This window comes from Podospora pseudopauciseta (assembly GCF_035222475.1).
Source record: "Podospora pseudopauciseta strain CBS 411.78 chromosome 5 map unlocalized CBS411.78m_5.2, whole genome shotgun sequence".
In the NCBI taxonomy this organism is placed as follows: domain Eukaryota; kingdom Fungi; phylum Ascomycota; class Sordariomycetes; order Sordariales; family Podosporaceae; genus Podospora; species Podospora pseudopauciseta.
In genome coordinates, this window is record NW_026946666.1 from 2590241 (window position 1) to 2616981 (window position 26741).

The 26741-nt window shown below is 52.1% G+C and overlaps 4 protein-coding genes across 4 annotated transcripts; 1 reads left to right on the top strand and 3 right to left on the bottom strand.

The window, feature by feature from the left end:
* Positions 1-725: 725 nt before the first annotated feature.
* On the bottom strand, positions 726-11344 carry VPS13 (Vacuolar protein sorting-associated protein 13). The gene is made up of 3 exons (XM_062913767.1): positions 11071-11344; positions 4274-10974; positions 726-4221 (listed from the first exon to the last, which is right to left on the bottom strand). The coding sequence occupies exons 2-3, from the start codon at positions 10762-10764 to the stop codon at positions 1074-1076; spliced, it is 9639 nt and encodes a 3212-aa protein (XP_062764549.1). The 5' UTR covers positions 10765-10974; positions 11071-11344; the 3' UTR covers positions 726-1073.
* A 160-nt stretch (positions 11345-11504) lies between these two features.
* QC763_512080 (uncharacterized protein) lies at positions 11505-13585 on the top strand. Its single transcript, XM_062913768.1, has 2 exons — positions 11505-12336; positions 12402-13585. The coding sequence occupies exons 1-2, from the start codon at positions 11974-11976 to the stop codon at positions 13386-13388; spliced, it is 1350 nt and encodes a 449-aa protein (XP_062764550.1). The 5' UTR covers positions 11505-11973; the 3' UTR covers positions 13389-13585.
* Positions 11856-14378, bottom strand: QC763_0087510 (uncharacterized protein; the record flags this gene model as incomplete). The annotated part of the gene is made up of 2 exons (XM_062906212.1): positions 11856-13640; positions 13701-14378. The coding sequence occupies 2 exons, from the start codon at positions 14376-14378 to the stop codon at positions 13524-13526; spliced, it is 795 nt and encodes a 264-aa protein (XP_062764551.1). The 3' UTR covers positions 11856-13523.
* A 1035-nt stretch (positions 14379-15413) lies between these two features.
* On the bottom strand, positions 15414-17190 carry QC763_512090 (uncharacterized protein; the record flags this gene model as incomplete). The annotated part of the gene is made up of 2 exons (XM_062913769.1): positions 15565-17190; positions 15414-15479 (listed from the first exon to the last, which is right to left on the bottom strand). Exons 1-2 carry the CDS (start codon positions 15982-15984, stop codon positions 15414-15416), a joined length of 486 nt encoding a protein of 161 aa, XP_062764552.1. The 5' UTR covers positions 15985-17190.
* Positions 17191-26741: the final 9551 nt, after the last annotated feature.

Consider the following 26741-nt stretch of genomic DNA (forward strand, 5'->3'; position numbering starts at 1 on the left):
CCCTTCGTTGAGAACTGCTGCCATCAATCTTATTACGGACTAGAGGACACGCAAAAAAAAAACAAAAAAAACAAAAAAAGATTATCAGCTACCAAGAGCGAACACCGAATCCACTTCTCAAAACATCACTACGATCGAAACGACACCTTCTTCTCCTGCGATCTCACCCGTCAGTAGACAACCACAACAGGGGTAGTATATACATTACGCTACATGTAATTCGACGCATCCAACACGCTCTCTTAACAGAGGCGCGACCAGAAACTTTGGACGATCCACGAATCACCATCAGAAAGTCACCTTTCTCCCTTCGCCTCTACCCCCACCAGGAAAGAAATCCTCTACAAAAGACGACTAGGCCAAGAAAAGCGTTACATTCTTCCCTCCCTAACCGGAAAACATCAACATGATGGCTTCCTGCTGAGTTGATACCATCCATTCAATTCCTAGCATTCACGCCCCCTCTCCTTTCGCCTCTCCTGAGCAAGCCGATCAAGAGGTATTCGAAACCGAGGCTACACGCCGTCACCAACCTGAGTTTGCTCACAGTGTTACATTGTCTCTCCTCGGGGAACCTTTGACTCTGGCTGGGATCGCGGCGCTGGTCGTGTTCTCAACTTGCCTGGTCTCACCAGCCACTGACACTTACCTATCTCTTTTGCAATCAGGACATCTCAATCTTTGACAAGTGACACATCACATCACATCACAAAGCAGCAGGTACAATGGATACAAAACAATAAAGGTTCCTTTCATTAACTATCAAAACACGTACCAAAAAGCCGAAGTCATACCGCAGTGCTAAAACAACACGTGTGTGCCAAAGAACAAAACGTCCCGCCTGCAATCCATATTTCTCCCACGCCCTCTACCATTTAGTCATGTACTCATCAACCTCACCCCTCTGACCTCCTCAATCTCCTCCTCTCAACCCTCTCCTCCCTCGACCTCCTCCGACTCTTTTTCCTCCCACCCCCATCAGTCCTAACACTCCCAGTCCCAGCACTCCTAGTCCCAGATCTACTCCTCCCCCTTCCCCTCCTCCTCTTCCCCTGGTTCAGCAAGCCACGTTCCTACTCCAACCCCCTAAACCTCCTATTAAACTCCTCTACCGCCACGGCCACCATCCTATAAATAAACGTCCTCCCACTCTCTTCCCCAATAGGAATGAACGGCCCGTTCGTCCCCCCCCTCAACGTCAAGCTCAGCCCCGTCCTCTCCTTGGCAATAGTCTGAATATCCTTCAACGGCACATCCCACTCCGTCTGCAACCTCCGGCTTCTAATCAGCAAAATCCTCGAGTACGTCACCATAACCACCATGTCCTCCGTCGGGAGCTCCAGGTGGGCAATGTACTGCTCGTCAAAATACTTTCCATTGTCCACTTGCTTCAGCCATGACTGACCAAGCGCTTCCCGTTGGCTGTAGGGGCGGACGATACCGTCTGCGGGAATGTAACGGGGTAGACGGACACGATCGAGTTCCGAGCCGTCAAACACGGTCGTGGTGTTGCGTACGCCTTCAGATATGTTCGACGCAAAATCCAAGACGCCAATGGCTGGTTTGGTGGCTAGACCAACGACACCCTTCCCGATACCCTTGAAGAAACCCAGCGCACCTTCTTGCTCCGCACCCTCAAGTGGCTTCCTCGCCAGACCTCCCACACCTGAAGCAACAGAGGTGAACAGGCTGTTAGCGCCCGCAGTGACGCCGTAAATGGCGTGCTTTGGCCGGTTGCGAGCACGAGTAATGCGTCGCCTGTCCTGGAACTGCTTATCCATCGTTGCCGCCGCAAGACCCTTGGCGAAACTGCCAGTGACCTTGGAGAGCGAGTCACTGACGCCAAAGACCGATTTTTTGAAGAACGAACCCGCGCCACGGGCGACGCCGAGACCAAAGTCCTCGGGTTTGTCAGACATGATGAGCCCTTGGTAGGGTTCGTAAAAGATGTCGGCGAAGCCAGAGCTGATATTGTTGAACAGACCGACTGGGTTACCGAGGAAGTCGGCACTGCCCAAAATCTTGTGAACTTGGTACAGTGCTTCTTGGCTGTAGTGGTTCGAGATGTTCTGGATCAGGATCGGGATTGAAACACGGACGTTCTCCAGCATCAAGGCGTTGAACCGGATGGGCGCATCGTTGATGTTTCCAATGGCCATGGTCATGACATTGAAGAAGAACATGACAGGGTTCCGCGACGAAGTCTTGTCTTCGGCATTGACACGCTCCGTGCGCACAAAAGACAGATCAAGCTGCATGGGCTGAATGTTGAGAACCTCAAAGTAGATGTCCTTGCCGGACTGCTGCTGCTTGGGCTGCGGGACGTCAATGTTGTCATCGCAGAGCTTGTCCTCCTCGACAGTGTCTGACCACGAAGCCCCCGGAATCTTGGAGTACTCCAACACCGCATAGATGAAGTCTTCGTCGAGTTCGACAGTCATCTCTTGCAAGAGAATGGTAGCGTACTTGATGTACTCGACGCCATAAGAATCATCCTTGACACGAGTGACCATCGCGTGCAGCGACGGGTGAGCGTCAACTTCCTGGGCGCGCTTCGGAACCACGCTGGGGTAGAGAATCATGGGGAAGATGCCGCCATAGAGTTGGTTGTCAATCTGGATCCACTTGACAGCCAGGCTGATAGTCTGGTAGAGAGGCGAGTCACTGTACCGAAGCGCCACATCACGGAAGGTGATGTAAGCCAACTCCTTCAGCTGTGAGTTGATGAGGGATACGCCAATGCCAGACAGACGCAGCTGCGCCCTAAAGGTAGTGCCTGTATCCAACTCCTTGGCCTCGAAGCCTTCGCGACTGGTGGTGGATCCTGCGTTGGACTTTTGCCGGTACAAACTCTTGGACTGCTTAAAGTTGGACAGGATGAGAGTCTGTGTCGGGCCGTCGGCGGTGACATTGATGTCAATGATCTTGGACTGCCCGTTGGTGCCAATAAACTTCATGGGCATCAAGTTTCCAATCTCGGCCAGCTTAACATAGCGCTCCTTGTTGTAAGCACTGATGCAAACCTCCTTGTGCTTCGCGGCTGGGAAGTCCCAGGCATAGGGCATGATGCTCCTGGGTGGCAGACGGTAGCGCACAGGCCTCCAGCCAGACCGGTCCTCGGTGCCATCCTCATCGATATTGGGGTTGACCTGATAAAAGGTGAACTCGGTGTCACTCTCATTGCGCATGGAGAAGGGCCAGGCCTTTTGCTCCATGGACAGGTTGAGGAATATGGTGGCATCCTCCATGAGAATGTCAACCCGGACGAGGCGCTGACGCTGACCAGCCTTGGCAATCTTGATGTGAGTTGTGCCGAGATCTGAGATGTTGAAAGGTGCTGTCCATTGGTTGTCGACACCAGGATGGCACATGCAAAGTTGCTTCACATGACCTCTGTTGAGAAAGTGTAATGGCCGGAAGGCACCACTCTTGAGCGAGATAAGGCCAGATGAGCTGGGCTCCCGGATGTTGATGTCTTCCCCAAGCTTGTTTTGGATGACATATCTTGGCGCCAGGGTAACCGTCTTGATCATCTTGTACTTGCCCTGACCCGACTCGACAGTAACACCAAGATGGATCTCGGCATTCCGTGTTGGAGAGTTGAGCACAACTTCCGACGTGCTCCCGATCGCGTCAAAGCTCTGCGGCTTACTCCACTCCGAGTCGCCGACCTTGAGTAGAGCACGATTGCGGTGGTCGTCACTATTGAAGGAGAACATCATGGGCTTGGTCTTGCGGTGGCTTTCGTTGCCAATGTCGATGAGTGCCTGACCCGCCGCAGCCTTGGCCTGTTGCATGAAGCCCTTGGAACGGACGCTGACATCCATACCCGTCTTGTTGAGCACGACGTAGGGGCTGTACACGGTGACCTTGAACGCACCACCGCTGTCTGGAATACGATAGTAGTGCAGCCGCAGGTTGAGCGCCATACCAGCATCGTCCTTGCAAACGAGATGTGTTTCCTTCTTGAAGTCATCGGTGGCCCCAGCGTTGATGATGGCAAACTCGCTCGGCTTGAACACAGTGTCCTGCATATCGACACTGAGGAGCAAGAGGTGCGACAGCTCGACAACGTGGACAGGGCTGACGCCGCCCTTGCGCAAGAAGTTAGACCAGTCCTTCTTGGTGTTCTTGTCGTATATCCTATACTTGAAGTCATAAGGCAGCAAGTTCTCCAAGGTGACTGGTGCTGAGAGTTTGAGACGCATGTATGGGTAGTTCCTGCGATGGTCAGTTATTGCGTTGCAAAAGCGCAGGTACTGCGACAACATACCTAGTCATGGGGTTTGCCTTGTCGAAGCGAGCAGACATCTGGAAATAGAATGGCTCCGCATGGTCCCCCTTGCACACCATCGTCTTGGTTGGCCGCTTAAGCAAGTCCCTCCACCATAACGTGTCATTGCTCCATCCATATCCAAATCCAGGATCAGGACGGACAAGCAAACTCTTCAAGTACACAGCCCCAACCGGTGCTGGCCGGCTCTCACCGGGCGCAATCTTCTCAATTTTGAGAAGGTGGCCCTCGTGCGCATCGTACACACCAATCTCGACAGGAATATCCGTCTCGTTCTCAACCAACAATGGACTGCGCAGAGTCACATATTTGACGTTGTCGGTTCCAAGCTCGACGTGGACCAAGAGCTTGTGCAGAACCTGATCAGCCTTTGGCTTCAAGGCATACAAAAACTCGCCCTCTCGAGTTAGGCGAATGTTCTTAACCATGTCGAAGCCACTGCCCTCCAGCTGCACCCCAACGCTGCTAACACCGTTCTCTGCCAGAACATTCTCACGCATCTTCTCCCAGTCCTCAAAACTCCAAGGTGCTTCCTGCCCATCTTCCAGTCTGAGAGACGTCGGCTCTTCACTGCTCTGTCGCTTGGCATGTACAGCAACGTTGAACCCCGTGTGATTGCGGATGCGATATGGTGCTTCAGCACCCCGAGGCTTGGACAAAACATCCTGGTCCTGAGAAAAGAAGGCGAAGGACTTGGACAAGAGAGCAATGCTAGCAGTGGTGACAGTGACATCAAAAGTCCGGTTGGAGGCAACATCAACCGAGGTGACACCAGAGGCCTGGTCACGAGCTACACCAAGACCAACTTGCCAGGGCTCGATCAGAGGCTCCCAGGCGGAATTGGCAAAGTTGTAGATGTTGGTGTACATCTCGATGGATGCCTCCGCCTTGAGGTTGGAAGACCAGTTTGCAGCGGTGCTTGTGAACTTCTTGATGCTCATATCCAGAATGGGAAGTTCGTGCAAATCGCCGATCAGCACTAGACGGACTCCGTCAATGGTGGCAGTGAGCTCTTCGTGTCTAGGAGGCGCCTTGACAATATCATGCGGCACGAGTTGCCCGGACTTGGTGGAACGACCAGAGGTGCTGACACCGCCGACACTCTTCTTGCTTGCCCGTGTTCTCGCAGCGAGGGTGGACCCGCCCTTTCCACTGGCCGATCGTTGCTTCAATCCAGGCGGTGCCTTGAGCTGCTTCGCCTTCTGATCGGAGGCTTTAGCAGTATGATTGTTTGCGGGAGTGCCACCAGACAGCTCAGATGCTTTTGTGATTGTCTGCATCACCAGCAAAATATCTCGGAGCGAGACCCTAAGAATAAGAGGCTCAACATCGACATGGATCTTGGTTGTCTGCGGTTGCGAGCTATCCATGGACATCTGGACGGAGAAGTCGTCAATGATTCTGAGCCGTGAATCGTCGAAGCGGTCCATCCGGCACAGGAACATGCCGCATTGAGATATCTGGAAGGTGAAGGCGTGCTGCTGGGACAGGAGGACTTGCTTCGTTCCCAGCACGAGAGCCTCTGAGCTTGCACTCAATGGGTTGGCGATGAGAATGACTTGGGCATCAACCACGTTGACGCGGTAGGCAAAGGTCAACTTCTTGGGCTCCGGTGCTTTCGGGGCTTCAGCTGGCTTCGACGGAGAGATTCCGCGGCTGCTACTCTGGGAAGGTCTGCCGAGACTAACTTGCATGGAGTCTGCATCGCTCATCTCCTCCGGGCTCTCTATTGGGCTCTTGTCTGGGATAGCAGGTAGCTCGACAACCTGCGTACTAACAGTAATGAACTTCTGCAACGCAAAGAGGTAGTCTAAAGCGAAGATGACACGAGGACTGTCGATAGCAATCATGGCGATGACGTTCCTCTCCTCACCACCTGACATCGTGATGCTGGCCATGAACTGTTGGACATCCTTGTTGTTGCTCGTCATGATGCGACGGAACTTGTTGGTCTCGCGATGCCGTGTGTCAAAGATGGTGAAGGCCTGGATAACAAGTTCAGCCTCGAGACTCCCATTCGAGTCCATCCGGGTCTTAATAACGCTTGAATCTAGGCTAAACTTGGAAAGACTGGCAGCGTCCATATCGCCAACTGGGGCATCTTCCGGGGCACGAATCAACTCCAAGCCAATGGTGTTGACCGTGAAGACAAGGTCCAACTTCGTCCAGGCCTGGCCGTGAGTGCCAAGTTCAGGGCCCATGTCGATGAGCTTCTCGTTGCTACTCTCGCTATTAAAGCCAGTCATGGTCCTAGCACGCTCCAGAGTAGCATCGTCGACGTCACGCTCAGCCTCCTCGTCACTCTGCTCAGCACCACCAGCAAAGGCGGCAGGCACAGACCTGGACAGCTCAAGAAGAGAATTGAGCTGGTAGGGAGTGATGCGGAGGTTGAAGTCAGTCATGGTTCCCTCAATGTCAAAGTCGGGCCGCTTGACGCCCTCCTTGTGCTCGGCGTACGTGACCTTAAACTCGAGATCAACGTGGTCGATCAGTTCCAACTCCTCCGAGCGGTCACCAGTGTAGTGGAAGTTGGAAGTCAGACGAATATTGCGGATACCAGCAGACAGCTTCATGGCAATATCTGCGTTCTCCGAATCGTCAAGCGGGGCAAACTTGTTCTGGGCATAGATCTCTCCCAGGTAGGCCGTGATGACGTCTCGCTTCGGCCTTTCGGGCATCACAACTCGAGGGAAGACAACAATGGGGGTGTTGATGACAACGTCGAACTTTATCCGACTTGACGTCTGTTGCAGCTGGTTGGCCTGGTTAGCCGCAGCCTGACGAGCAGCATTGTAGATGGCTTGCATTTTGCCAAACTTGACGAGGAAGTCCACAATCTTCCGGAAAGGCTCTTCAAGGAAATTGACCTTGACGGAACCGGCACGCAAGAAGATGGACGAGTCATAGCCTGGGTACAGCTCCGGCTTGAGTGGATCAAAAGTCTCGTACCGGAAATTGGCGAGCTCTTTGCCCTGGATTGTTACCAGTTGACGAAGACTAGAGTCTTCTGAAACACCCTGGTTGACATCGTCCACCAGAGTCAGGTCGCCGAGCTTGGTGTTGACCCGCATGGTTCTGCCAAGAAGGAAGACTCCAACATCGGCATGGTTGAACGACAGAGTGGCCAGCCGGATCCCATCATTATTCAGGATCATGCGAATACTCTTGAGATCAACCTTGACCCGGATTGCCCCGGCCTCCTGCTGGAGCTCTTCCTCTGGGGGGACCACTTCCACATCAACTTCCGAGTCATCGTCGGTAATAGCTTTTTGTGTACTGGCGTTGTTGCTTGCATTGTTATTGGTGAAGGTGACGAGGATGAAGTCGAGCAGCGTGAGAAGAGTCTTGCGCGTGACGACGAGATTGATGGTGGAGACGGCGACATCCACGTTGGTCTCGATGCCTTCATAAACACTCATGAACTCTGGCGACTCCTTCTTGACCCTAACAAACTTGACATGAACCAGGTTTCTCGCTTGCTGGCGATCTTCTACATCACCAGACGACACGATGGACTTGAACTCGGCGGAAGGGTTATCCACAAAGTCGTCGACGGTCACTGAACCCAGTGCCACTTCAGCTGCCATGTCATAGGGCCGAAGGTAGTACTCAACACCAAAGTGTTCGGCCACGAGTTCCACAAGAAGCTGATCTGGGCGTTTCTTGTCAGGATCGCTGCGGTAAAGTGACCCCCTGAGCTGGTCAACTGTGAACTTGAACTCGAATATCCGTTGCTGGAGCTTCAACTGGTCCTTAGCAGAGGTGTCTTTGGCGTCTTCAAACTTGTCGTTATCATCATCCAAGTCGTCGTCGTTCAAGATGATGGCTTGCTGAGCGGAGGGGAACTGGAGAAGCTGAGTAGACGGCGCACGGTCCGCCCACCGCTGTGACCGTGACGAGGCATTGCTGGCGAGACGGGGTCGCTTGGGGCGGGTTTCCAGTGACGTTTGTGTCTGGTCACCATCAAACTTGGGTATCGCGACTTCGATGATTCGCATGAGAGTCTTGTACTTGGCATCCGATGCGCTGACATGTAGCACGGGGAGATGACCAGACACTCTGAGCTTCGTGAGGTTCGGAGCTTTGGGGATGATGGACGTCTCGACAACAAAATTGACGTTGATCTTGTCAACAATGTGAAGCTTTTGACGTTCGTCCTTCTCTACCAGCTGTTGTTTCGTCTCCTTAATAGAGGGTCCAATCAAGACCTGAGTGGATGTGAGCTTGACCAAGAACCGATCATACATGAGAGATTCCAGCCGCTTAAAGTCTTCGTCTGTGTAGCTCTGGTTCTGCTTGGACTGGACCTCCTTCATCGTATCCCTGTCCACTAGCTCGCTGGTCAGGCTGATGTGACCGGCATCCAGAATCAGGCATGTCGACTTCTTGTTGGTAATGCTCTCGGGGATGATGATAAGGGGCGCTTGCAAGTCGAGCTTGGCATTGACAGTCTTGTGTTCCTCCAAGGCAAACTCCAGACCTGCTCTCGTCTGCTCCCGAAGGCCCTCCACCGTAGCACCAGCTGTCTCCATGAGCGCGTTGATGGACTCCATGTGCCGGTCTGGTGGCCTGAAGAAGTCGGCCACACCTACGACGACATTGGGATTCCACACAATTTCCAGAGGCTTGAGCTTGGCAGTCACAGCCACATCACCTTGTCCATCCAGAGGGTTCTGCTCGACCTGGAACTGGAAGAATGCCTCGTTACCGTTCTTCTCCAGCTCAGCGATGGACAGGCGTTTGTCGGGGTCGCTCTCCGGGGCATCCTTGACGCGGACAATCTCCTTGTAGACACTGTTGGGAGTGGTGCCATCGTTGACGCGCAGGCCACCAAGACTGAGGTCAGCCAGGAACGAGTCGGGACGCTTAATACCCTTCGCCTTGAACACATCAAAGTGAAGACTAATCAGATCTCGGGTGTCACCATGAGGACTTTGCTTGAGCGTGAAACTTCCCATGCTAAGAGATGCCTCGAGTTGCATCTTGACAGTGTCCCTCGGTACGTCGACCTCGGCGGCAAGTGCCGTCTTCTCATCCCAGTCGATAACCTCGTAAAGCTCCTTGCGTTGCTCCTCGGTGATCTGGATGTTCTCAGACTCATCCTGCTTCTCTTGATGTTGCGGCTTGGAACCCCACGCCCAGGCCAGCCAGCCCTGTTGTTGCTGTGGTTGCGCGGGTGGACGGTTCCTGAGGGCTTCCGCATTCTCCCTCTTAAGCTGGTTACGGGCGAGCGAGCGCCAGAACCGGAGATCCTCGTAATCGAGCTTCCACTCCAGCCTGTTGAGGTCGTCATTCTCCTGGGCTGACAACTGTTGGCTCTGCTTCTTCTTTTTGAACAACTCAATGTACCGCCTCCTGTCATCCCTGCGCTCTTTGAAGTAGTCCCAGGACCAACGCCTGTTGCGCTCGTGGATCTTGCTCAGCACAGCATTGCCGGCAAACTGGAGCCATGCGCGCGGATCCTCTTTTGGTCTGACTCCCTTGGGCTGGTATTTCTTGTACTCTTGATGTCGAATAAAGTAATGGAAGAGGTCCACCATCATCAGCGCATCACGGTATTGCTGGTCATCCAACACAAGACCAATTTCATCAAACAGCAGGTTGCCCTTGAACTTGGGCACCTGTCGACTTCCGGTCTTGTCGAGCTCGATCTTGGCCTGGCCGGAAACAGGCTTCAGGATGAACTGATGCGTGCCAGATTGGTCGTTCTCCCCGCTCACAATCATGGACCTGAAGTTGGCGAGCATCTCGTCATGTGGCGTCACCTCGGTATCAGGCGTCGATAACTCCCTCCCAGGACCCATAAGCTTTGTGTCTGTATTCCAGTATACCGCTAATGACTCCAACGTCGCGAGCTTGTGTGTCGTATGGCTTGAGTCCTGGATGAAGGTGGGTGTCCATTGCCCGTCTGTGCTGATAGCGCTGAACTCTTCGAGGGTGATACCCAGGGCGAAGGGGTGACCCGGGGCCGAGATGGCATCCTCGTAGCGAACGTGGATGTTCTTGACTGTTATCTGCAGGTTGTCAACAATCTTGGTGACCAGACTTTCGGTGAAGCTCTGGGTGCGCTTCTGCTCTTCTTGGCTGAGCCCTTCTTGAGATCTCTCCTTGAGCAACTCGGCTGAGTCCAGCTTCTCCATTTTTATCCTCTGCTTCCGCCTCTCCTCCTCCTCTTCATTGTATTCGGCCTCCTCCTTTGGGGACGCGAGAAGAAACACATCTTCGATGAAGATCTTGACCGGCGCACCCCGTAGATTGGACCAGGGGATTACTAATGTGAGCTCTCCCAGATGCCCCTCAATAACGTTTATTGGAAGTTTGAGCTGGTCGAGGGCCTCCCGGCGCAGTTCGAGATTGCGTAGCTTGACATCTCCGGACCAGATGCCGACCTTGAGCTGTGTTGGGTCAAAGTTCTTGACATACATGCCCAAGAAGCGGTTGAGCAGGCCAGCTACCAGGCCTTCCAACATCTTGACTGTGTGGTGCCGTTACCCGGGCAGGGAACTGTCGTGTGTGTGGTTTATGGCGCGTGGTGCGGAGGACGCATTGGTAGGAATTACTCGCAATTTAGAAGTTGGTAAAACAGCCGTGAGTATCGATATTACGTTGGTAGAATCGTCAGGTCATGCCACGGAATCGCAACGGCAAACAGAGGCTCGTGTATTGTGACTTCGTTGCAACTGGGACTCAGGACAGATAGGTGTCAGTGATTATTGCTCTGTGGGTTCACGAAGCGGGGTTCTGGCATTGGGGAACGGGGACAGGGGGCTCATTACTTCAGATATCGCAATTAGGGAGAGTCAATAGAATGGAGGCGCACCAGGTGTGGGAGAAGATGACAATAAGGTAGTGGTTCTTGGTGCCGGAGCCGTCAGGTTTTTGGGCTTTGGAGAAGCGTCGGGTTCTTCGAGGTGCCGATGACGACTTGGTCTGCTTTGCACTTTCTGGCTCTGCCTACCGTTGGTGCCCGCGCTGAAGATTCCAGAGCTCGGGCCACCTGACTGCGGGGATCCGCCAGAACGGTAGGTTTACGGTGGGGTGCAGTTCAACAGCCACTGGGAAAGTATGTGTTGCCGTTGGGAAGATACCTATCATCAACCAGGATGATGGGGTCTCTTAAAGACGTAACTCATGTCCTGATATTACATGTATAAATCTGACCAAACATCTGGTCAGATAGGCATTTGTTTGCTCTGTCTCCAGTGTCTTGACTCTGCATTCCATGACTTTGGAGATAGTGGGGCATCAAAAAGCAAGCCACACGCCAGGGTGCTGTTAGCCTCTCCTTGGCCTGTTATCAGGCTTGAGCAATCACAGTGCTCCGACTGCCCCACTCGCAACCTCAATTACGTCACTGGGGAACACCGGGGGCAGCTTCCAGTATCAAGAAGGCAACGATTCAAGGCACCATTGGAAAGAAAGACTGGACGGCCGGAAAGACGGAATGGCTTTGATGTTGTGGTCGTCATATTCCCCATAATGAAATTTGATAAATCTCCTCTTTCCAGTGCTGCCATCCCATCTCATCTCTCTAATGAACTGAATGTCCCTTTCCTTTTCTGCATGTCCCACGCGCTCGCTTCCCGTCTTTCCTGAAGTACACGATCAGGAGCACGGATACCATTAACCATTCAACATTAAACAACTCCAAATCCCACGATTGTCTTGTCTCGCCCAAAATGTTGCGTGGTTTCCGACCGGCTGTTTGCCGAGCCCAAGCTCTGTCTACAACCCTTCGAACACCTCCCATCCGCCCCTCTCCCGCCTCCAAGAGCCTCCTCAAACATTCCAGCACCTCGTCCAGACCACAAGTCACCACCCAACCGAGATTGCTGCCCTACCTCATCCGCACGCAATATTCCACCAAACCACCCGTGCAACCCACCCAGATAGACAAGCAACACGAGCAAGAAATCGCCCAACACAAGCTCGAAGCCCGACCAGACGAGGTCTCAACCACCTCAACCGTCCGCAAATCCATTGAAACTGCACAATCCAAACCCGACGATGTAGACTTTGGCAAGGAACTGCGCGATGACCTGGTATGCACCCTTCCTTTCCTTCCCCACCCCTCCGACTCGGCCGAGTTACTGACACAATGTCATAGCACACGGTCAAAGACACCTTCGCCCTCGGCTCCGTCCCCCGAGAACCCTACCTCCTCGGCCTGGCCGGGACCTTGCCGTATCTTGGCACCTCCCTCGCAACAGTTTACCTCTCTTGGAACCTCAACGCCAAATTTCCCACCGACTCCAACTTTCTCAACAGCTTCATGTTCACCAATGAGGCTGCCTCCCAGTGGCTTCACTTTCTTGAGCCGATTCAAGTCGGCTATGGCGTGGCGCTCATCTCCTTTTTAGGCGCCATTCACTGGGGTCTTGAATTTGCGGAAAAGAACTTCTCCCGTGAGAGAACGCGCCTGCGCTATGCCATCGGTGTCGCTGCGCCGCTGGTTGCATGGCCCACTACGTTTTTCCCCATTGAATGGGCGTTGATTACCCAATTTCTGGCGTTTACGGGATTGTACTTTGCGGATGCGAGAGCGATGGTGAGGGGGTGGGCGCCGAGTTGGTATCAGACTTATCGCTTTGTTTTGACGGCTATAGTAGGGGGTTCGTTGCTGATCAGTCTGGTGGCGAGGACGAAGATTGGGGAGAGTCATGCGAAATTGTCGGGTGGGGAGTTGAAGGATTTGTTGAGGGCTGAGGATCCGAAGAATGAGTATCATAATTGGGAGAAGGAGGAGGAGAAGGAAAGGGCGAGGTTGAGGAAGGAGAAGGAGAAGGAGAAGAAGAAGGAGGAGGAGGCGGAGAGGAAGAAGAAGGAGGAAGAGAAGAGTAAGGGGAAGAAGGGGGATAAGAAGGAAGGTGATAAGAAGGAGAAGAAGGATGATAAGAAGGACGAGAAGCAGGAGGATAAGAAGAAGGATCAGAAGGAAGAGGATGAAAAGACCAAGAAGAGCGATGATAACCCTGAGGAGCCAAGCAAGGATCGTGCTGAGAGCAAGGATGGCGGTGCCCAAGATAAAAAGAAGGAGCAGATTGGTAGCCAGGATGGCGGAAACAGGAAGAACAGCGAGAAGCACGACAGTTAAGGGGCTCCCGGAGATGTAGTAATGTCGTTACGGATGATGGGCTATTGAGGGTAAGGGGGTGGTATTTCGGATCAGGTTTCATTTGTCTTGCATGAAGGTTATGGCGTCGATATTCCCATGCTGTGTAGTATAAAATCAACGTGAAGTTATCTCTCTACGCTCGGCATGACTTCCTACCATCCCGACCAGAACCAGCCCCCCGATTTTCTTCTTTTCTCCCCCAGTGCGGTGTCGAACGAGTCTGGAGTCATCCTGTGGGTGTCCATGTCAGCTGATGGCTTGTTATAACAGAAGCTGAGGGTGCTAACTTACCTTGGAGGATCTCATGCCAGATCCGCTGGTAATCGACTTGGCAGCAGCGATGGCATCAAACAGCTGTGCCTTGTTATTACCAACAGGCGCGGACACTTTGATCTTGCCACCAGTGGAAGAGCTCTTGACTTGGTAGGTTGTCCTGTGGTAAGTTTGAAGACGCGTCGCTTCGGGGACGCCAACATCGGTGCTGTCGTGAGGCGAGGGGGTAGTAGGAGGCTTCTTGGCCTGATCCTGATGAGGGCCGGAGTAATATGGCGTTGTGATCGGGAAGAGGGTGCCGTCTGGGAGCTTCTGGTAAGTTACCCCTATTGCTTCGGATGGTTGCCGCAGAGGGTTTGGCTGTTGACGAGGGGGTACGTTTGGTAGTGCTGGTGTTGATAGTATGATGTAGCCAGAGGAGGTTGGCTTGAAGGGGTGTAGTAGTCGTCGACACCTGCTGTATCTTTGTCGCGGATTTGAAGCCTCGGTTTCGCGCTGCCTGACAGCAATCTGCGTCTTGAAGGGGTCGGTGTCTTGGCGACTTTGAACGGCTAAGGCAATTTGAGCCAGCCGGCGGCGTTCCTGCTGTTTGCTGGCGTAACGGTAGCAAAGGTGCTGTCCCTGCAGTTGACAACTTGTGAGTACTCGAGTAGGAAACCTCATCCGGGCTTGTGGGCTCGAGAGCCCCGAACTCATCAGGGGGCGTTGTGGTGGGATTTGCGTCTGGAGAGGGACACCTTGATGAAGTTGGAAACTTGTTACTGAATCAGAGGCCTTTGTTTGGAATCTGATGTTTTTGGAGGAGGGAAGTTTGAATGAACCAAGTGAGGTGTTCAAATGAGATTGTTGCAGGGACGAGGCAGAGATAGCATTCCATCTTCAATGAACTTCCGCGTCATCCGCCAGGGCTAACCACGGACAGCCAGTTCACTGTGGCCATTGTTGTCGGAGAAAACATACATACTTGTATTCAGCCGCTCAAAAGCTATCGTATTTTTTTGCAGGATTTTGAGTCGATAGTGCTGGTGCTGACGTTTGAAGAAACTGTGATTGGCGCGGGCACCCATTTTCCATGGAGGGACGACCATACCCAGCGCAGCGCAGGTGATGGCTGCTGCTGTGGCATGATTTCGTTTTGGAGTGACGAGAAGTGCTTTTATGTCTGGGTGGGTGGTGAACGCGTGGCAAGTTGGCTCGGGAAGGATGAAACAACACTTGAAAGATTAGTTGTGGTTCAACATTCCATATCTGAGGGTAATGGGTGTGCTCGAATGATGTCATCATAGAGCTCGGCGTTCAGAAGGAAGGTCTGACCTTGTGGTTTCGGTGAAAGGTATGCGCGAGGTACTATCCATGTTGAGCGATCACCTTCATCGACGAAGTTACCTGTAACAAAGAGTATAATTGCAATGCTGGATTCAACTCCATGGAAAGTATAGGCCAGAGTCACACCACCCGGGCACTCAACCAAAGTCGAGCGTTTGATGATTTCGATGTCAGCTCTTCCCAAAAGTCACACATGAACTGGGTCCCGTTTCTGGCGACGATTTTCCTTGAAGTGATGCCAGTTTGACATTGCTCCTGTGACGGGCTGGCAGCACTATACTTGATCTCTGAGCCAGAATGACTCAACACCACCCGCAGCCGCCACTGCAGCCAGCACCCAGAACGCGAGTCCCGCGTAACCTATCCGATCACCGACTTCATAGACCTTTCCCGTGACCAGCGGGCCTACCGATCGCGCCAGGCAACCAAATGGAGCCGCTGCGCTATTGGTTCGAGCGAGGAAACGTTCGGCTGGTGTGGTTTTAGCGATTCTAGCAGTTCGTCAGACGGGTCAGTCCCAATTTCTTGAGGTCAGCCGGCCTACCAGGAGACATACAAAATGGTCGAGCAAATGTACCCAATCGATGACAACACAACGTTGAACCACAACTCCAGAACAACCAGCATTAGTGCCAATGTGCTGGACGTCACTGAGAGTCCCAGGCGGAAATGGTGTAACGGTGTAGACGACCGGGTAGGCGCAGAGCACGACACGGTATGCCTGGAGTGGCCCCATCTTGTTGGTAAACCACGACACGAACCGTATTTGGGCGATGGCTGCAATTATGGCATGAGACAAGAGTATGAAGCCTTTTGTTGGACCACCGTACCCGAAAGCACCGGCCAGCTTCTGTGTTGAAATGTCTGGGGGAGCCGCGAGGTAGGCAGGCATGATGGCATCTGAAGAGACTTTGTGGAAGGCCAGGAGAGAGACGGATAAAGTCTGGAGGATGAGCTGCTTGGTCAAGGCTCTCATTGGACGTATGATCTTGTCGTCTTCGTGGTCAGAGACATTGCTGATATCCTCTTGCTAGATATTGTCAAGTGTCTCTAAACTTTTAAAGCCCTCCTGATTAGTGTCAACCATCTCATAGTCATATTCCTGCCCGTGCGAGGATTGCCTTCCAACAATGTCACGGCCTACTGCAAGGGCCCAGTCCGGAATTTCTTGGAGCTCCGGGTGCGTCTCCTCTAAGAAGAGAGGGCGAAGATCAACGCAAACAGCTGCAGAGACACTACCACGGGATTGGGTAGCAAAAATAGATAGGTTGTCCATATGGAACCAGGTGGGAACACTGACGGGTAGTTTTTGCCTGGATCTGCCAACATGCCTCCAAGAACTGGACCGATGAGATTGCTGGTATGGGTTAGATCAAGGCAAGGCTTCTGAGTGGAGTATCCACAAGCTGTCCATGTGTCGTACATATTCCAGAGACCTAATAAACGTCACAAAGGACAAAGTAGAGGCTTCTCTCCCCTGTCTTGTCAGCATTCAGTAGCTCTAATGTTGCTTCAAAACTAACCTCTTTGCCCATCCTTTCTTGCAACCTCAACAGTACACGCTGGAACTAACCCGGTGTTGGGGTTGAGAAGACCACCAAAAGCCCTCGATGCGGCAGCACTGGCTATGGAATGTGAAATACGAAGCCATCCTGAAGTTATCATGCAACACACTGAACCGATGAGAAGGCATCTCTTCCGACCGATCTTGTCACTGACGCGGGACCAGATCATGCCACTGAGGAATTCGGAAAAGGTGAATATTGCAATGAGGAGGCCAGCGTAAAAGGATATCTGCGCATCAGGGACTTCGTTGAAAGTGCCGATCATGAAATAATATATGGGAAAGATGCTGGTCCATGCAATGGCCTTGGTTGCTCGTAGGGAGCCTAGGCTCAAGTCAGTGACGTCGATGTACTGAAAAACGGCGAGTTGTCGTATCCACCGAGACAAATAAGTTGAAGACGGATATCAGCAATTGACCCGACGCTTTCACTGGTTGAAGCCATCATCTGAATGATATTCATATGGTGAGATCGATGTCTAAGGTATCTGTCAAGGCCGGAAGGGCGGGGTCAAACTGCAGGCGAGCAGTACTCGACGTGCACCTGCCCCACAATATCAAAGGTGAGTACCACATTGAGTACCTCATCATCGCAGCATCTTAAGTCAGACCTGGTCCAGCACTTGATGATGCCAGGTTGGCCCAGCCTTTGACTCGATGTGACAGTTTGAGCGCAGAACTCCATGAACGTGCATGGCACCTGTTGGCAGCTAGTAAGGCAGCCAATCCGAGCCAGAAGATGTCAAATCGTTTATATGGGGTCCAAAAAGGTGTCAATTCTGGTGTTGCACGAGGGTGAGTTAGTGGCTCAGGTCCCACCGCCAAGATAGTAATTCTTAACAGTGGGCCCAATTAACTATTCTTACAGAAGATAGCCGGAAGGTGCAGCTGCCTTGGACCCCTCTTTCAACTCAACCAAGCCTTCCAGATTGACTGTCTCCAGAGGATCAACACGTCTTTCGCCCAAGAACTTTCTTATTGCATCAGGTAACTTACAGAGATGGCAAGTACGGCCCCTACCCTTTTAATGCCCAATCAGCTGACAACGTTTTTGCCCCACAGCTTCAAAAATTCCGAACGTCTTTTCATGTCAAGCCACCAGCATTGGACCCAGATCCATTCGGTCTCACTTTGATACATGATGCGACAAACTCTGTGGGCGATATCATCTTCGTCCATGGCCTTGGCCGTTCTTCCCGTCGGACATGGTCGTGGAATCGCGATCCCGCTATCTTTTGGCCGTCCTGGCTCCGCCATGAAGAGTCCCTAACGTACATTATCAGCGAGTGACCCATATCAGCGAGTGACCCACCTCCCACCACACCCTAATAAACCATCATCAATTACACTACCTTAACACAAGGAATTAACTATAATTATATCAGAAACAGCTGAATTAGATGCTTCTGCAGCCTCCTGGCAAGTGCGTGCATTATGGCCAGGCTTGCCGCATATACCACAGCACTGAGTCTTCGTACGAGACCCCCTTGTACCACCACCACTTTGTCGATTTTCCTGGATTACCTGCTCGCCCACAGCCTTCTGATCCAGTAGATCCTGTGCCTCTTGTACTCCGTCTCATCTGGTGCAAAGATGCAAAGGTGCAAAGGTGCAAAGAAGTTGTCAAGCGCGAGATTTACTATTCGATTTAACTGTGTAGTTTGGCTGTGCGGTTTGGCTGTGTGGTTTGGCTGTGTCACGCAGGGTGTCCAGCCATAAACCCATCCAAAACTACGCTTATTGGCACTACAGTCAACCCCTCTACCCAATCAATCGCTGGTGCGGCTCAACCGTCGAGTGAAGGCACCTCCGGTGTGGGAGTACATTTATTCCGCGACGCACTACGGTGCCCGAACGAGAGCCAGCAAGGTCCGCTGTTCATCAATGGAATAAAGATAGTGGCCTTGGGCTTGGCGGCGGGTGAACCGGGATCATGGGCTGCCCTGAATAGGGACCCCATGGAAGAGGCTCCCACGGATTGGGAGCACCATTGATATACCCTGAATGGTATAGCTTCCCTGGATGGCATTCCCCTCTAATGTGGCTCCCCTGAATGGGGGCCGGTCACGCTGGATGCAGCTGCCGTGGATACGGCTGCCATGGATACGGGATCCGCGAACTCCTGGTCTGACGCTTTTGGATCATTAGCTAACTGATTTGTCTAGTACCAACTAGGCTCGAGTTAAGCGAGACCGCTTCACATCGACGTAGAGGCCCTCAGAGAAAGGTTCCCTACTAACTATGCACCTAGAACGACTGCTGCCTCGCGTAGTCCTGTTCGTTCCTAAGCCCTCTCCGGCCGTCTTTGAGCCCCTGGTGGGGGTCTACGAGGTTTGTCGACCTAACGGGATACTGGTGGTACTCGGGCGTGCCGTCCTCGGACTGGGTAGCATAGTGAGCATACGTATTCATAGTAGTGCCGTCCGTAGTAAAGGTTGTGACCTATGCGTGATGTAGTCCCCGTATGCCGACTCGGTTGGCGAGGCCGTCTCACGCGGCTGGGCGTACCGCGAGCTTCCAGTGCCCCTTTAGCTGGTCCTTCAGGGCGTACACGTACTGTACATACTGTAGCAACTTACAATAATTCTTATTTACAAGGTAACAATCTGGGCGGGGGAAGGGTGGGGACAAAACAAACAAACAAAGCAAGCAAAAGCAGAAAACTCATCCTCGGATCCGCCGCAGCCAATCTAGGTCGCCGCCACCACCGCCGCCGGAGTCGTCGGCACCACTTTCCCGCCAATAAGAGATAGATTCGGAGTAGGAGTTGACGGAGGATAGTACAATGTTCCCGCTCCTATCGTGCCCGCCAGCCCTCCCTCGCACGCCCCCATCCAGCATATGCCGACGCTGTGTGTCCGGAGACTTCATGCGATCTGCGACTATGACCTGTGGCCGCGCGCCGATAACGACTTCGCCGACTACCATATCTACCCAGGCAAGCCGCACCGCCGATTTAGCCGGTCTACGAAGCCAACCACCATTATCTCCGATTCAAAGCTAAGACATCTGGCCATCTCACCAGCAAAGGCATTGGGGTCACTTGCAACGTGGCAGGACCTTAGCTGCATCCGCTTAACCGGTCTTTCCCAACAGGAAAGCCATTTAATTCCTTATCTTAGGCCCGTGTTGGTTCGTAGTAAAATCTGGTACACAAAGGGCGCTGACTGCTAATTGGGTACCGAGGGAGTGGTTCGCCCTTGCTTACTAGCGTCTCTGCTTCGAAAACCCCGCTCTCACTGTGACTCGTCGTCTCGTGGAACGAGCATTTCGCACCTCAGTCACACACTAAGAAATAATATTACATAACGCACTGACACCTGGGCACGGTTCGGGGAACAATAACATTGCGCCCGAACCGTGGGGGTTAGGGCTGTGTCAGACGGGCCGACTCGATTTAGATTCAACACAGCCATTCTGTCTTCTAACGCAGGGTCAATATTCAGGTCTCACTGCTTGGTCCTGCATTTACTCTGCCTCAGCGTTGCAGCAACTCACCGAGCAAGCCTATTACCGTATTTATATTGGCAACGCCTCATGCATAACGCTGCGTGCGCCGTCCTCTCCTGCCCTAACCAATAGCAAAAATGCCGCGACATCGCCAGATGATCAATATATGACAATACGACCCCGCAGTACAGTTTCGGTTTTCGGCGAGTGGTTCGTTTCTGTTGAACAATAACATCTCATAAAGCCTCCGTAACATAAATCTACCATCGCTCCTCGGCCTGCTCCCGCACCGTTAGAACCTTCCATCCGCATTGGCACTCTTTGGGCTACCACAAAACAGCTATGACCGCCGTTTACCCCTCCTTCGAGCTGGACATCGGTGGCCTTCATCGAGCTCCTAACAAGGATGATCTAGTTACGTCTTGAAACGTGTATGTGGCCGGCAATCTGAGGGGACCTCCACGCTCTTACTGGCAATTTTTGACCAGATACAATAAACTCCGTGATGACTCTGAGCAGCCCGATGTTGCGGATCAGCATCTCAGAGAACTCGGCCAGCTGTTTGCCCGCCATAGTGTGGCCTCGAAGTTTGGGTTGCACCTGATCCATGGGCACTTCGGCATCGCAGCAAACAAAGTCATGATGGGGAAAGCAATTCAAGGCGATTTAGGGTACTGGACCAAGCCAACAAGCATCCACGATATCGACCTCGCAAACGTTCATGGCCACATCTTCGCTGTGTCAGACAATCACAAATTGGTCCCTTATGAATATCGAGAAGGCCCTCCCGTTGCTCTTACGACAGAGGATGGCCTATTCATCCGAGAGTTGGTTACATATCTCGTCTCGCACAAGCTAGAGAATCTCTTAGGCCTTCAAGCAATACCACCTGGAGATGAGTACAATGGCAAGCAGATGCTTGAGTTCATCATCGGGCCATCCCAAGGGACCGTCATGCTTCACGAAGACAAGGCAAACCATGGTGGAATATACCGAACCACAGGGTGGCGAGTACGGTTCGAGGCTGGAATCGCCTCATTCTCGAGTGGGAACGCAGACTCTCACGCTGCTACCACAAAGAGCACTCATTAGGTCTTTCAGGGAAAGGGTGAACCGGATATTCCCGATGATTCGATTTTGAGGAAGTGGTTGGAATCTGAAGGCCTTTTGAGGGAAAGATGAGTCATGTTTTTGGTAAGTTAGCCCCATTCTTGAATCACTCATTAAACCATCGCTGAAGTCGACAGCTCAGAGACTCGTAAGGATCGGCGCCCTTCCCCGCCACACATATAAGAGAAAACGGGGCAAGAGATAAGGTTCTTTTTGTGTTTCTTGATTCCTTTATGGAACAATACCTGTCTATCATTGGCATCTTAAGCGCTGCCCCTTACAGTCACTACTCTGGTGAGGTGGAGATTCTTCAATGCTGAATGCGTTAAGTTGGAGGCCCCACTTTCGGCCACCCCCCATATTTGGCCAGTGCGTCAGCCACTTACACAACTTCAACACCATACATTTAAAGTCCTACTTAAAGCTATTTCTAACTAATTACAATACAACTTTCTGGCATTTCCGATAAATCTGAGCATCCTGATACATCAGAGCTATCGATCTCGGTACCGGCGGCTCGCTGCGCCTATCGAATGTCTTTAATGCTCGCGAACTTCGAATTCGGGCTTAATTTAACCTTCTTCCTTCTCCCACCTCTTTCAGCCTTAAGAGCCTCATTTTCTCTCCGTAATGCAGCCAATCCAAATTCCTTCCTGTTGAATGCTCTTTCAACCTTCCGGAAGAGTATTCTGCGTGTCCTGCTTCCTGGAGAGTTGATGTTGATCTTGGCCAGTTAAATTGTCAAATCTATGACCTTGTAGGGAGTCTTCAAGACGCCGTATTCATCAAAACAATGCACCTACGTGTCGGCTAGCTTCCTGGCTTCCTGGAGGGCCATAGAAGCGGTGATTCTCCCAGCTTTGTTATTGTTTTCTAACAACAAAGGACTACGGAGTGGCTTTTGACGATTAACCGGCCACAAACCCGATCCTAGCCACCCGGCTCTGCAGTTCTCAGGCTGTAATGCAGTCAGCCGGGCATTGTAATAGCATCTCAACATTATTCGCTTCCCGACTACCGTTGAATCCATGATCCTGGGGATGGTGTTGAGCGCTTTTCTGTATGGCTACTTCAACGACGAAAATACCGCCGAATCGAGCGGTTGGAGCACATGCGAGGTGTGGGCAGGTAGGAAAAAAAGCTGAATGTTATCTTGGAAGCAGGCCCACATATAATCATCAGTTGTATAACTGGGGTGGCCGTCAACAACAAGGAGCCGGCGTTCGTTGCCCTTCATCTTGGCCTTCGGAATAATGACCTTTTGAAGCCATTCCAAAACCGAAGTATCGTCAATCCATCCTTTTTTTGTCGCGGTGAACTTCCAATCGGCGAAAGGTTTCATATCCCGGGGGTAGTGCTATTATTATACAATTTTACCCTTCATAATCACCAACGGAGGTAACGATCGGCCGGTTGTAGAGATGCATTCCACGAAGGTCGTCCAATTCCGTGATCCGGGCTACTTTTTGATCACCGCCTTATGTTCCGAGCTTCCTAGGACTCGGCCATTATTACCCTGGCCTTCGAGGATGCCAGTCTCGTCTTTATTCCAACGGTTTTCCGGCTTAATGACGGAGATGGCCGGAAGAGCGAGATATTCGAACCATGCCGAGATTGTGGGACCCGTAGCGCCGTTGAGCCGCACCGAGTCAATCCCTTTGCTGCGCTGGGCACGGATCAATGGATTCCGGGCCATAAAGCCACGCAGCAACGCTTGTCAAGGTCTGGGAGGTGGCCATGCGCCTTGCCTAGGCGTTGAGCAAATTCCCGGACCTGGGCGTGCGTTGGGGGAGCTCCGAGGGCCTGTTGAAGAAGAACCCACTCTGCCAGCCGGCTCTATATGTGTTCGAACGCAATGCAGCGCGATCTGTGGCCGGCCAGCCAGTTCCGAAGAGTGGACCTTGGAACTCCACATTCTTGGGCTGCGCAGGCGACTTTGACACCATTATTGACCATTTGCATGGCCCTAGGCATCTCAAACTCGGTGTACGAATACATAAGGATAGGAAATTAAAAAGAGCTATCGATTTGTGTAAAAGTGAAGCGATTCCGAGCAATTTTAACCAAGTTGCGGTGTGTCAAAGGAAATGTTAAAGAAAACGGCCGTGTAAGTCGACGCACTGACCAAATGTGGGGGGGGGGGCCGAAAGTGGGGCCTCCAACTTACTCCTACTCCTACAGCACGTACCCGGATGTGAATTCTTTTCCCTTGGTCTGCTCCTACTCTTTTTGCAACATCCGGATTCAATGAAAAATAACAGTGTGGCTCTCGCTGCTTTTATTTAGTAACACTCGACTGGGAAGCTCTACGGCAATATCTTCAAGAGACTTTTTCCATTCAAGACTTAACGCGAATCTCTCCAATTTAATTCCCCGGTGCGTGGCGCGTCTCTGGCTTTGAGCATAGCATTGCTGTAGAAAGACAAATTTCGAAAGGCCTACCAGTAATTCCTAGGCTTACATCTCGGCCTTGTTCTACAGCGATGTGTTGAGAAACGCGTCCAAGTACTTCAATCTATCACCATCTCCAGCAGTAGCGACTTCCCAATCTCCCTTGTTCCAGGCAAACCCGTAGCGACAGAAGATCCCCAGTAACCTTGCAATCATGATAATTTCCTTGTCCGCCAAAACGTGCTCATGCTCCCCATGCTTTTGGCTTCCTTCTAATGACTTCGTATTTTCCCCTTTCGGGTCGCTGGCCGTGCCTGCAGAGTCTTCGGTGCTCTTCGATTGTCCTAGCGACTTCGGCACGCCCGCGTCCCAGACTCTGCCTGTGGCGGCTAGCTCCTTGTTAAAGGTGTCCCAGAATACGCGTACGAGTACGTCTCGATTGGGATAGTAATGCCACCCCGCCGAATCCATCCAGCCAAGACTGTTCTCCAGGCCCCACAACGACATGCCGAATGGGAGAATGCACGCACTCTCCCAGTCGATGACACCGGTCAGACGGCCGGTTTTCGGGTCTGCTAGGATGTTCATCTCACACAGATCCCCGTGGTTGAGGACGAGAGGGTACGGAGATGTAAACAACCTGTCGAGCTTCAACTGAATCATCTTGAGTTTCTCTGTAAATCTGGAAGGAAGACCAGTGACCAAAAGATCGACTCTCTTTTCATATTCCCTGCGCACATGTAGCAGTTGAGTTGGATCCAGCATCTGTGGGTGCTTCCAAGATGCCGCGAAGAACCTGTGATTTACTGGTTTGAGCAATGGGGTGCGGAGAGAGCGTGGTGGTACTTACTGGGCAAACCCAGTCACAGTAGCGACAGTCTGAGACGCGGCTGCTGGGGAGAGCGTTCCATTCGTCGGCATTGGTCGGATTTGGATATATGGATCTCCGGGCAGCCTTTTGATGGCGTAGACATAGAGTGATGGTGACTGGCCAATGGTACCATGGAAAGTGCACTCAGCCATGAGAAGCCCGTGCGTCGTGCGGGCCAATTCGATGAGCCCCATGTCGAGTGCTGCTGTTTCTTTTCGAAATTGGACGATCCACTCAGTAGAGAGCCCGGTGACCGTATAGCTGAATCCTCCTTGAATGGGTACGGGAGAGATAGGGCAATCCAGAAGTGACACAGCCAGATCGTCGCACTCCTCCCTGGTAGCAGTTTCGCCTCGGAAGAATTCGTGAATTACATCATCCGCATTATAGTACTCGACAGACATAGCGAAGATGTTTAAGCGACAGAGGGTGGAGTGGCGTTTGGTATGTGGGGAGGCTTAGGTAGACACGCCGGCCGTTTTTTTTTTTTTTTTTTTTTTTTTTTTTTTTTTTTTTTTTTTTTTTGGAGAATTTGCAGTCAAGAAATAATTCAGGGTGGGCAGTTGCTGCAAAATAAAATATCTTATCCTCGCTTGACCGCCTTTCTAGGTGGGATCCGACAAGGTACGGATAGGCTCCAGCCAATTAAGAGTCTTCAACGGTGTCCCAAACACTTCCGTCGGGAGGCACCCCCACGTGACCCCGATTTGGTTGGGGGCAATGTCGGCCAGATGCTGGGAGGGGAGACGAAAGGGGCGATAATCGACCGATAATGCAAGACATCACAAATCACATAAGCATACCGACAGAGGTGAGCTTAGATCAATTTGAACTATCTTAGTGTAGAACGTCCTGGCCCCCAGCGCCGGCCTCGTACCGTAGGAACTCCCGCCGCTTCCGCTGAGGTCACGCTCAGGGCCTACTCTAACGGCAAACGGGTTGCTGGGGCCTTCACAGGAGCTCAGTGCACAAACATGGCCATCGCTCGTCCCCCCTTTTAAATGCGAAGTCATAGTGCGATATTCCCGTGCTGCGTCTCGTAGGCGTGCAGCGCATCCGTCCCAAAAAAGGTTCTTAGCGGTTCCCAAGTCGGTTTCTCGAAGCCCACCCATTTGACGAGAACTTGGTTGCCTCTTCCTCGCTTCCTGGTCCCTAGAATCTTCTCGACCTCCCATTCAGCTTCTTCTTCCGCCAATATCGGGGATTGTACGTCATCGTCCGACCGAAAAACTGGAGGATTCTCGCCGGGCGTCAAGGCAACACTCGTTGTAGGCCCTGGCCTCGGGTTGCGCCACTTGGCCGGCGAGTTGGAACCGCAACCAGATTGTGGGCTGCTAAGCTCGCGGTGTCTATGTTTTGAACAGTAGAGGTCCTTGAACTGTAGCTGAAACGTCGTAACACTATTCACTATTGCGCTCCTTATGACTGTGGTCTCAAGTAACTATTCCGTGAACTTTTGTAGAGAGTACTTTGATAGAATTTTGTTCGCCGGAATTTTGTGAAGACCAGTCACTGAGACCCTGGACTTGTTGTGATCCGGTACCGGCGTGATTCGAACTGTCTGCCGCCCAGGGGCTGTCGTGCGAGCAGGTTTCGGGGAGCTGAATCTCCGGCGCCTGCGTTGTGATGGCCGAGCATCCCACTCACTGTCGCTATCCTGAGAGTCGCAAACGGCATCGGCAACATAGAGGTAGCTTTGGCATGGCCCAGAAAACGGATTAATAATTGGCAGTAATGCAGTATCTGACAGAAATACAAGTCCTGGGCCGCTAAAGACAGCTGGAGTGTGTGATGAAAATGGTACAATAAGCCTAGGTTACCTTAGACATAATGCACTTCTTCCTGAGGATTAAGCCGGTGTCTGAAAGTATTTAGCTTCTATTATCCCTCAAATAACAAACACTTCTTGCAACACACTCGAGCCCTCGTCAAACCAGTAAGGCCTCTTTTCAAAGGAGCTATCGCCCTTGAGATAGCTATCACATGTCATAACGCCCGCCCTCCGATATGTATTTGACTGGCCTTCCACAGGAACCAACAACAATCCACGTTCATTGGTCATATTTGGCGATCCCCCTCTCTCCTAATACAACTGCAACATAGAGAACTGCATCACATTATTCGGCGCCTTAACCTGCCCCAGCGGGTTGTCCGACATCAGCGTCGTCTCGGCATATAATAACTCGCAGCAATATTTATAGGAGATCCTCCCCTCAAGCACCCCTTAATGAAGGAACATCTTGCAATGTCCATCCAGACTCGCCCATAACCAACTCGGCGCCCGATACTTCTCCGGCCTCTTGAACTTTGTATCAATCCCGCTGTCCCTATACACGGTCCAGAGGCA

Excerpts from the sequence above, each read along its gene's own strand:
- VPS13 (XM_062913767.1), bottom strand. The coding sequence starts at position 10,764 with ATGTTGGAAGGCCTGGTAGCTGGCCTGCTCAACCGCTTCTTGGGCATG. Across the intron at positions 4,222-4,273 it reads AAGGCAAACCCCATGACTAG|GAACTACCCATACATGCGTC; the intron begins GTATGTTGTCGC and ends TGACCATCGCAG.
- QC763_512080 (XM_062913768.1), top strand. The coding sequence starts at position 11,974 with ATGTTGCGTGGTTTCCGACCGGCTGTTTGCCGAGCCCAAGCTCTGTCT. Across the intron at positions 12,337-12,401 it reads AGGAACTGCGCGATGACCTG|CACACGGTCAAAGACACCTT; the intron begins GTATGCACCCTT and ends ACAATGTCATAG.